Here is an 11,632-nt window from a genome sequence, read left to right on the forward strand (position 1 = left end):
ACTGCTGACTTTTTTTTTTCTTTTGACCAGTGTCTCTTAAGTTTAGTTGTACTGTCTCCAAGGGAAGTTGACGTGTCCTGTAGAACTCCTGTGTAGATTATGTTTTCCTTTCTGTCCTCCCTCTCTGGCCGGGTTTTGCTGGGTTTTACCTGAAAGACGCCTGGAAGACGCCTCTTTTTGCTGTTATCTGAGGTGACCTTGCCCATTGCCGCCTCCTGTCCTCCCTCTCTGGCCGGGCCTTGCTGGTCCCTACCTGGAAGATGCCTGTACCCGTTCTATTTCATGGCGTTGACTGTTATCTTCACGTCCTAACAGGATTCTACCTGCTCATCCCTGTGTTTCCTGTTTCCTTTTATCCTTCCTTCCTCTCTCCGCCTTCTGAACTTAATCTCTGTGCATATGCTTCCCTTTGATCTTGTATGACTATGTTTTTAACTGAAGTTGTGTTGCTAACGAAGAAAGCAGGCCTTGTATGTGAAAAATACAGCCTGTTGTGCATTTTCAAGAATAATGCTTCTGGAAACGTTTTTCCTCGGTAGGCAGTGGGAGAAGGCAGATGGGAGCACAGACTCTTCCTACCTAGTGCCAGAAGCACTCAGAAAGTGTGAGGGCCTAATAACAAGTATGGAAATGTTAGAAACTTGTTAAAAATACGGGTGTGACATGTGTAAGAATAGACCAGAAAGATCATTTGATTTGAATTTTTTGTTGTTTGGTTTAAAATTCACTTTCTCTCTTCTTAGTATTCAGCACATTGTTGCAATTAAATGGATTTGCCTTCAGAACTGTCTTTGCACTGACCATGGTGGTGATACATGATGGCAAAAGGCTGACTCTCATTTCTGGACTTTCTCTTCCAGTTCATTCGTTTAGCCAGACCATTCCTAGAGAATGAAATAGACAAGCTTCTTGCTCTCCTGGAGCTTAGAGGCATGGGAGGACCAGACAAATAAGAGAAGGTCAGTTGGATGTGTGCACACATGAACCAATATAGTTGTGAGCTGCACCGATCGGCAAAGTAAGCCAGGGGACAGGAGAGGAGTTCTGTGCAGAGGGGTGCACTTCTGAGCAGGAAGTTCAGGAATGCTGGTCTCTGGATTTAGAAACCATGGTGTGCGTCCGGATCCACAATCTCTTTGGAACTGCCAAGTGAAAATTTGAGAGATGTGCCAACCAGCTAATTCAGAGAAAATTTAAGATTTTCTGGAAAGGCATATCATTCACAGAGGATGTCCAAGCAGACCTGAGCAGCGTGCACAGCACGTGAGAGCTGGAAGCTCTGGTAGTGCTGTCTGAAGTGTGTCACCATGCTTATATATCCTGGTGGAAGATTCCAGAAGAAAGGAAAGGCCTTGTGTGGAACATGTCTGAGATGTTTTCTACTCAGGAAAGTCATGTTCCAGAATGTTATAACTGCTTCATTTGTTGATACCCGTGTGGAGAAGAGGGGTGCGGGTGACACAGTGGTTAAAGCTCATTTGCAGAGGAAAATGTGGGCAGTTCAAGACCTACCCCACTATCCAAGAGAGGAAGATGTGACAGTTTGCTCTTTTAAAAGATTTACAACCTTGGAGAGGAGGACGGAGGAAATTATACAACAATGAATGAATTTAAAAAAGAAAGAAAGAAAGTGAACTGGGGGAGGGTTGAAAATGTGCAACAATGAATGAATGAAAATCCAACTTTTCTGTAAAGTTTTGTTAAAATCACAATTAAAAAAATTGATAACCTTGGAAACCCTAGAAACCTTGCAAGATAGTGTTAAGTCCACCTTGCAAGATCACCGAGTCCAGATCAGGTGGAGGACAGTGGTGAATTTGAGGGTGTCCATGTGAGTTTGTTTTTTCTTAAAGCATTTTATACTTCACCCGTTTCTGTGTACACAGTTCAGTGTCATCATGTTGTGTTATTACTGCCATCCATTTCCACTTTTTTTCATTGCCCGTAACAAGCTCACTCCCCTTTGAGCAGTAACTTTCCCTTTCTTTCTCCTGGTCGCCTTTAGTGAACTTGAGTCTGTATGCATTTTCCTGTTCTATGCATGTTTCTTACTTTAATGTAAATGGGAAAAAAAAATACTTGGCTTTTGGTTTCTGTTTCACTCAGCATAGTGTTTGGTTTCAAGGTTTATCCAAGTGGTGGCATATATCAAGACTTCATTTCTCCATGACTAAATAATGTTCCATTGTATATGTATACTTGACTGCCATCCAGTCGAGCATGACTCATATTTACCCAATGAATAGAAGGCCTAAAGACTTTCTATCACCATCGTCATTTATCACAGTTCATAGGGTTTCCAGAGGCATGTTGTTTAGGAAGTGGATACCACTCCTACTTCCACATGTGTATATTATGTTCTCTTTATCCATCCACCTCTTGATGGATTCTTGGGTTATCTCTACCTTTTGTATCATGAGTAACACTGTGGTACATTACTATATAAGTGTGTTTGTATTCTTGCTTCCATTTCTTTTTTGTTTCTGTCAATTCTTTTGAGTATATCCCAGGAATGGAATTTGGTGCAATGATTCTCTGTATTTTTTCCATCATCTTCTAGTGCTTTCTGCATCATTCAGGATTTTGCCTTTGGAATTCTTCAGTATTGTAACTCAAGGCTTACCTTCTTTCATTCTGTCCCTTTGGCTTGAGAAATGCCAAGTGTGGTGTGTTCTCTTTTGGTTTTCTGACTCCAGGTCTTTGCACATTTTGTGCTATACTTTGATTTGTCCTCTTGAGCTGTGCTTTGAAATAAGCTTTTATAGATAGACGGACCTGCCTTTTCTCCCTGCGAGGTCTCCGGGATGAGGGTCCCCAGCTTTCCGAGTCCTTATTTTAACCTTAGTGGACAGTCCCTACTCCGTTTTGCCCTGTACACATAAGCAAATTATTCATACCAAGTAAATGCTTTTGCTTCATTTTTAGATAATTAAAGTTTGTGAAAAGCACAAACTTGAAACAACTCTTCTCTTAGTAAAAGCAGAAAGACTGGTGAGACAATTCCTGTGAATTAGATGGTTCCATCTGGGTATTCTTAAGTAGTTTGAAAGAGTTCTGATGTGTTGGTTACCAGTATGCTAGCAGTTTCAACCAAAGCCTAAACTGTGGTTATGTAAAATACGCCCATAAAGAAAGTCTTGTCAGAATCCACACTTCCCATGAACCTGCTCACAAAGATCCTCCTTCTCAGTTGCAGTTTTGTCTTATTTATGAAGAGAAACTTGCCTGCCAAGGAGCCAGAGTTAGCCAAGTGCAATCCTAATGGCAAAGTGCCCAGAAAACTGTTCCTGGTACCTTTCCATCAGAAGTCTTTCTTTACAGATTATAATTACTGGGTTTCTATGCAAGGCAATGACGGTTGTTACAAGGAGGGTAAGAATGAAGTGTCCTTAGGAAGTTGGAAACAGGACAATAGAAGAGTTGAATATATATGAGACTGGAGATGGGCAAAGCCACCTGAAGAGACAGAAGAACGGTACAGACATTTGGGCCATCCCCATGTCAAAAGAGATTACACCAGAAGGAGCATTGTGCCCTTTGAGTGTTCTGATCTTCTCTCCGTTACTGACTAGGACAGGACAGGTATCTCACACCACTCAGCTCGGGGCCTATCAGACACAGAACCTAGACCAAGAAGTGTTCCATACTTGCAGGCAGCTTTTGTGCACCAGCCATGCTTCATTCTTCTATTAGTTGGTGAATCTTGTTCCATTGTCTGTTGGGACATCTGTTTCTTGGTCTGTGTGCAGGTTCTGCATGAATACAGTTAAGTGTTCTGGAATTTCAGTTCTTCTCAATGTTACCTATAATTTATTATGATTTGAATAGTCAAAAAAACTCAAGTAAATAACTTCTTGATATTCTTTGCTTTCAGTCAAGAGTTACCTGACATGAGCAGTGATCTCTCTTGTGTCATGGCCTCTTCTGATTGCAGCTTGAATTTCTGTCAATGTACTGCTCCAGCCATTTTTTCATAATCTTCAGCAAAATTTTACCTGTATGTAATATCAGTGATATTACCAGTAATTTCCATATTCTGTTTGATCACCTTTTTTTTGTTTGTTTGTTTTTTAAATGGGCACAGAGATCTCTTACAGTCATTTGGCCAGATAACGGTCTTCTAAATGTCTAGACATAGACAAAAGAGAACATCTCTGGTTGCCTCTAGTTGTTGAAGCTCCTCAATTAATATTCTATCAATTCCTGGGGCCTTATTTTTTTGCCAGTGTCTTCAGTGTAGCTTGGACTTCTTCCTTAATCATCATTGGTACATGATCATATGGTACTTTCCAAAATTATTTCATTGTCAACCTGTTCTTTTGCGTACACTTTGTTTCCATGTGCAACTTGTCTGTCTTCTGATAAATCTCTGCATTTGTCAATATTTTTTCCCGTGGAATCTTTCAGTACTCCAGCCTGAAGCTTGCATTATTCAGTCTCCATCCACATGATTTAAGTAGAAACTACCTTCAGAATCTTTGCTCTTTTTAAGTTGTTAAGGTAGACTCACCTTTAAGGAGGCAGCTTATCTCCATGTCATATTTTTAGTGTCTTCCAACCTAAGAGATTCATCTTCTGGCCCTGTATCAGACAGTGTTCAGCTCTATTAGTAGGAGTTTTAAGGGCTCATTATTTCAGAAGTGGATGGCCAGTTCTTCATCTGTCTTTGTGAAAAAAACTCTGCTGAAACCTGTCCACCAGGGATGACTACTAATATTCCAAATACTAATGGCATAGCTTCCAACATCACAGCAACATGTGAACCACCATAGTTTGACAAACTAACATACAAGTGGTGGAAGAATTATTAAATAGATGGGTTTAAATAAAGTTTTCTCAACTATGATCCTTTAGTAGATAACTGTTGTAGGGATGCTGTCCTGTATTATATATTGTATTTTTTTTACAATCTACATGTTGTGTTCTTTCTCCATGTCTGTTCAGTCTGTATGCTGAGCAAATCATGTATGAAGGTAGACTCTGTGAAGAGGTATGTGGCATCAGGATTGGAGGAAGGTTCATGAACAACTTGCGCTATGCAGATAACACAACCTTGCTTGCTAAAAGTAAGGAGGACTTGAAGCTCTGCAGAGGATCAAAGACTACAGTCTTCGATATGGATTGCATCGCAACATCCAAAAGACAAAAATTCTCACCACTGGACCAATAGACAACATAATGATAATTGGAGAAAAGATTGAAGTTGTCCATGAGTTCATTTTCTTTTAATTCACAGTCAACACTCATGGTGAAAACTATTAAGAAATCAAAAGATGTATTGTGTTGGGAAAACTCTGCAGTCAAGGACCTCTCCAGAATGCTAAAGAACGACAGTATCAGTTTAAAGACTGGCGGACCTGATCCCAGCTGTGATTGTTTTCCATTTCTTCCTAAGTATCTGAACGTTGGACAGCAACGAAGGATGACAGAAGAGGAATTGATAGCTCTCAGTGGTAGTATAGGAGCAGAGGACTGGCTGTGCTGTGGACGGCCAAAGAACCAATGAGCCTGTCTGAGAAGTACAACCAGGGTATGTACACCGTAGAGCAAGGGTGGTGAAACTCTGTCTCAGATACTTTGGGCATGTTGTCAGGGTCCAGTGCTGGGAAAAATCATCATGTTGGGAATGACGGAGAGTCAGAGAAAGAGAAGTCGACCCTCAACAGAGTGGATTGACACTGACTGTAACACCGGGTTCAAGTGCGATCAGAGACGATGAGGACACTGCAGCAGAGGTCAGGCTTCAGATCTGTTCTTCATAAAGTCACTGTGAGTCCGTCTGCTCGATGGCACCTGACAATGACAAATGGGGTTCCTATGTGTGTGTCTTTAATGTATCACAAACTGGGCTGCTCCTTGGAGGCAAGGATTCTGAAGCTTCGTCTGACATACTTTGGACATGTTGCAAGGAGCGGCCAGTCCTTGGAGAGAGACGTCATGCTTGGGAGGGTGGAGGGACAGTGCAGGAGGGGAAGACCCTCAATGAGATGGATTGGTTTAGAGAATAGGGTAATGGGTGTAGGTGTTTAAGAGACAATAAGATTAGCTCAGGATAGAGCAGGGTTTAGGGCTGTTGCACACAGGCTCGCTGTGAGTTGCAGGTGATTCAATGGCACATAACAACTACTCTTTAATATTTTGCTGCTTTGCTTGTAATGAATAACCATTTAACATTTTCATTTCGTTTTTGGAAGCTGTTTATAAAGCACTTTCAGGCATGTTACCGCATTGGTCTTGGTGAAAAGCGTGTGAGGCAGGTCCCACGGAGAGCAAGCTTTTAGTTTCCGAATGGCTGTGTGACTGGTCCCGATGGAGAGAGGGGACGCAGAGCGCGGACACAGAGCGTGGACAGGAGGAAGCTCTGTGATGTCGCCCTCCTTGTACTGCAGGGACACCTCTGTTTTTGGACTCGTTGGGACTCTCTGACGAAGAGCTCAGTATGGTCGTGCTTATCATGGAGCCTGCCCTGGTGGTGCAGTGATTTCGCGTGCTTAGCTGCTACCTGAATGGTCAGTGGTTGGAATCCCACAGGCCCCATACAGTACGAGATGTTAGTCTGCTCTGTGAAGATAACACCTTTGACAGTGCTGTGGGACGTCCCCCTCTGTCACACGGGGTTCCGCTGAGCCAGAGCTATCTCGACAGCAGCACTGGGTTTGAATTTTTTAATAGTAATGTTTGATTGGCCAGCATTTCCTGCATCAAAATGCAGTTCTCTGTTTTGTGATTGGAAATACTACAGATTTAGAAAGGAAAAGACGGCTTTTAGCAGATCTGATTGACTCTGGCTTTCTGACCGTTGTTGTCAGGAGCTGAGCCTCATGGAGTTCTCATTCCCCTGGCACGTTCCTAGGTTTGCCCTTGACAGCGCTGTCTGCTGGGCAGCTTCCTGACTTCTGAATGCTCCCTCTTTCAGGGGAAAACCGAGGCCATCACAGTGGTGAAGCTGCTGAGCTGCTTTGATGACCTGGTGGCTGCAGGCACAGCCTCGGGCAGGGTGGCAGTGTTTCAGCTTGTGTCCTCATTGCCAGGAAGAAACAAGCAGGTGAGTGCTTGTCATTGGGAGGAGCCCAGGTGGCACAGTGCTTGCCAACCTAAAGCCCTGCTGGGAAGATCTGGTGGTGGGGTCCGTAGCAGGTAGTGCCACTAACGCAAAAGCTGGACTTGGCAGTGCAAACGCACCGTCAGCAACTAGAGGAATCGACAGCCTGAGAACCCCAGCAGAGGGTCAGCTGGAAGTTGGTTCCAACTACGTGGGGATTCGAGCAAGCAGACAGTTGTGCAGGAGGAGGACGAGGCGTCTGCTTCCTCGACAAGAGTCCCTGGGAGCCCTTCTCCTGTGCCTGTACGGTCTCTGGGCTGGAATTCAATCAATGACGGTGACTTTGGTGGTTTCATTTATTCACCGGTGCTGTAGCTTTTCGTTTCTCATCCAGTTCCTCAAGGGTTTGGAAACTAAAAATGCTCATCCTCCCTTGAAGATTATGTTCAGGAAAGTTAAGCATTGCTCTGTTAATAACATTTTGGTTCCTAGCAAAAAGTACATAAAAGTTATTTCCATTTTGCTGTATACTCTTGGTGCATTGTCTGTGGGGTTTGAAGGGGGAGAGAGTTTGGCTTATTGAAAGCACTGCTTGGACACACCAGCCCCTTCACAGAGAGGGAGGAGTAGTGTCACCTTGCTCTCCCAGCTTCATCCTTCTCACTTCCGTGTGTGTATTTTTATCGTAGCTTCGGAGATTTGATGTCACCGGAATTCACAAAAATAGCATCACAGCTCTGGCTTGGAGCCCCAATGGGATGAAGTTGTTCTCCGGGGATGACAGAGGGAAAATCGTCTATTCCTCTCTCGATCTAGACCAGGTAAAGTGGTTTTCAAAAATGGGCTTGGCGTTAACCTTCTCTGAGTTGGAAACATAGTCGTTTTGGTGAGCTGCATTCTTGCTCCCACTTCCTTTATCTGTATTGTTATTTGTAACATCTTTCTTTTTCTTGTTTTTTTAGTTTTGATTCTATATCGGTTTGCTTACACATTATGTTTCACACTGTTCTTCACCCTCATTGTGTAACATGTCTTTCAAGGATGTTTCTGATGTTTTCTGAGCTCCAGCTTCTGTGCCCAAAGAGTTGTTGGCCCGTTTCTCCTGGAACATTTCCTCTTTGCATTTTACTCTGATCTGTTGACATTCCTGAATCCTGGAAGTTTTTGTGGACTTGAGTTCAGACGTTTCCTAGTTGAAATTATGGCCAAAAGCCAGTGATTTGAGTGGGTGGAGCGCTCACCCCTGGCCCATAAGAGAACATCAGGTGAGAAAGGGTGTAGGTTGTTGTTTTCCACACCACCTGCTCTGAGCTGTGTGTTCTAGCTGTATGCCATCAGTCGAGAAACCTGGCTCAGGGAGACGTAGTCATTCACCCAGAATCTCAGGTGGACCCTGGTAGAGCTAAGGCTTAGATCAGGGTTCTGCTCCAAAGCCTGGGTCTTCTTCAATGCACACATTGCCTGGGACTTGTCCACTTGCCTAGATAGACTCAAAACCTGGACTGCAATTCTTTTCTCATTTGTAGCTTTCATTCCTAGCAACTTTCAAGCACTTGTTAGCTGTGAGCGATTAAATTCTTCTGATCCAAGGCTGATCCGTCTATTAAAAATGTTAACTAGCGGTGGTTCCATTTTTTTTCTCTCTGAATTCCTTCTAAACAAAACAAAAAGCAAAACCACTGTTGTTGAGTCAAATCCAACTGATGGCTTCCTACAGGGTAGATTATAGCTCAGCCGAGGGTTTCCTGGCTTGTAAATCTTGACGGAACAGGACCGCCACATTGGTGTCCTGAGGAGCAGCTGGCCGGTTTGAACCACTGACCTGATTGGCAGCTGAGCGCGTTTGTTCACTTAGCAGGGATCCAAACCCCTTACTGTCTTAAAAATGACTACGGAGCCCAACAGCCTATCTGTGCTGATTCATTTCAGTGTAGTGACATACTGTACTCATTGCTGCACTCCAAAATTCATGTTCAAATCCACCAGCTGCTCTGTGGGAGAAGGATAAGCAGTCTCCTCTCGTGCGATCGATGTCTGGTTTGACAGCACACACAGTAGCAACGACAGTGTACTCATTGTGGCTGTTGGAACCGACTCATGGTTGACCCTCCAGTAGGTTTCCAGAGACTAACTCACGTGAGGGGAGATTGCCTGTCTTGCTCCTTTGGAGCTGCTGGTAGGTTTGAACTGCCAGACCAGCACCGCCTTTGTGTTAGCTGCGAAACTCCCTATGTGTTGTGCCACTGACGCTCCCTAATATGATGGAGCGGGGCGGGGCGGGGCTGGGGGGGATCCCAGACAGATGTGTACGCGCACGTGTGTGTCTGTGTGTGTGAAAACATGGGATAAGGACAATCTCCAGTGTGATTTGCTGCCTCTGAAAACTTGCTGGAGGGTCAGCTATAAGTCAGTTACAACTTGATAGCACTCGACAACAATGATGAAAAAATAACTATTTAAAAACAATAACTGAGAAGCATGAAATTGTTTTACATTTTTGCAGATCTCTGTCTGGCTTCATATAAGACAACTGGGTTCTGTATTTGATCTGTTGCAATATTTTGTTTTCTTTGAAGAAAGCGTGAAAGATTGGGGACCTTTTCTACTATCTTACACTTGGAGCAGTGTGAATTTGTAGTCACCTGTGTTGGTCCTTGGGGAAGTTCTGGTTTACAGAGTAAATTTGAATCTTCCAAATGTTGATACATTTTCTTTTGCAATATAAAAAAATCACCTTTGCTAACATTGCTGTCTTTATGATTAGAAACATGTGTAACTATTGAGAAGCCAATAAGCCCACAGAGGATAGTAGTTTCCAGAATTCTAATCTTTACTTGAAAAGTTGAGAAGCAGCTGGTGGCCTCAGCCAGGGCCTTCAGATTTGCAGTGCAGCTTCTTGCCACCAGAGCTCCAATCTTTATTTGTAAGCTTTAATTTTATTATAGCAACAACTATCTCCAATTGTTTTCTTTGCAGTGACAGATGTACATTGTTCTTTTAGAAAATGTATGTTCCAAACAGCCAAGTTTGAATAATTACTGTGTTTCAAGTAAACTGGTGTTTGGTGGAAAAAGCAGCTGGTACAGCTCACATGATTAAACACAAGCTTCCCTTGAGGAACCGTAATGCTTAGGGGCCACGGGGCTGTGTGCCAGTCTCATTTTGTCACATAAAATAGAAGAATATAGAAAATGTGTTCTCAGGGGCAGAATTGAATAACATGTTTTCTTGCTTCATCAGAGACATTATTTTTGCAAAAATGCACACAACAAAACCACTTCAGTAATTCTCAGTGTGCAATCCCATGGCATTGTTCAAGTTGTATCTTTCTAAATCTCCTTTTTCCAGATTATCTCACTACTGTCACAAACTCTCTGTCCTCCTTAGCTTTTCATCTTGACTTGCTCGTGGTTATTGTCAGTTTGATCTCATTTGTTGTTGTTGTTGTTGTCAGGTGTAGTTTAATTGCCTGGGACTCATGGCGACTCTCTGGACGACGGAGCTGACCCTTGCCTTATCTGTGTCATCCTCCTCATCTCTGACGCCCTCGAGCCCATTGTCACAGTCACTGTATCATCTGTCTCGCTGAGGAGCTTCCCCTCATTCGCTGGCCCTCCACTTTCCAAGCTTGATGTCCTTTTCTCAGGACGGGCCCCCAGAGTTTCACTATCCTAGCATCAAAGGAGTACCCTGGCTGTACCTTTTCCAAGATTTATTGGTTTGTCACTTTGGCAGTCCATAGGATATTCAGGACCCTTCTGCAGTACCACAATTCAAAGGCATAGTCCTTCTTCTGTTATCCTTAGTACATTGTCCAGCTTTCAGCTGCATAGCAAGTAATTGAAAAGATTATGGTTTGGATCAGGTGCACCTTTGTCTTCACACTGACATCATTGCTCTTCAGCACTTTGGAAAAGTCCTTGACAGCAGACTTTCCCAATGCAGTATGTTGTTTTATTTCCTGGGCTACTGGTATCAAGGGTATTGATTGTGGATCCAAGCAAAATGAATTAATTGACAATTTCTGTCTCTCTCTCATCTATCATGATGATCTTTATTGGTCCAGTGGTGAAGATACTTGTTTCCTTGATGTTGAGATATAACCCGTATTTAAGGCTATATTCTTTGATCCTCTGCAGCAAGTATCTGAAGTCCTGTTCACTTTCAGTAAGCATTCAGTTATGTTATCTGCATAACACAGGTTGCTAATGAATCTTTCTTGTATCCTGATGCCACATTCTTCTTCATAAAGTCCAGCTTTTCACATGATTTGGTCAGCATACAGTTTGAGTAGATAAATAGAAAGGATACAGCCCTGCCAAAGCCATGCAGTGTTCTCTTGCTCTCTTAGAATCCCAGCATACTGGAAGAGACCCATATTTGTTTCCATTCCCAAGAAAGATGATCCAGCAGAATGTGGAAATTACCAAGCAATTTCATTAATATCACATGTAAGTAAAGTCCAAGTTGTGCCAAGAAATCTGGAGAACAACCGCTTGGCCAACTGACTGGAAGAGATCTATATTTGTTCCTATCCCAAAGAAAGGTGACCCAACAGAATGTGGAAACTACAGAACAATCTCACTGATT

The 11,632-nt window shown here is 43.1% G+C and overlaps 1 protein-coding gene across 1 annotated transcript in view; it reads left to right on the forward strand.

Moving 5' to 3' along the window:
• The window catches only part of TECPR2 (tectonin beta-propeller repeat containing 2), a 97,179-nt gene that overhangs the window by 6,027 nt on the left and 79,520 nt on the right, over positions 1 to 11,632 (forward strand). Inside the window, exons 2-3 of the mRNA XM_006879181.1 lie at positions 6,917 to 7,045; positions 7,732 to 7,863. Coding sequence (XP_006879243.1) covers positions 6,917 to 7,045; positions 7,732 to 7,863 — 261 coding nt within the window. The remainder of the gene's footprint in view (positions 1 to 6,916; positions 7,046 to 7,731; positions 7,864 to 11,632) is intronic.

This window comes from Elephantulus edwardii, unplaced genomic scaffold (assembly GCF_000299155.1).
Source record: "Elephantulus edwardii isolate Elephantulus edwardi_28Jun2011 unplaced genomic scaffold, EleEdw1.0 scaffold00002, whole genome shotgun sequence".
Classification (NCBI taxonomy): Eukaryota; Metazoa; Chordata; class Mammalia; order Macroscelidea; family Macroscelididae; genus Elephantulus; species Elephantulus edwardii.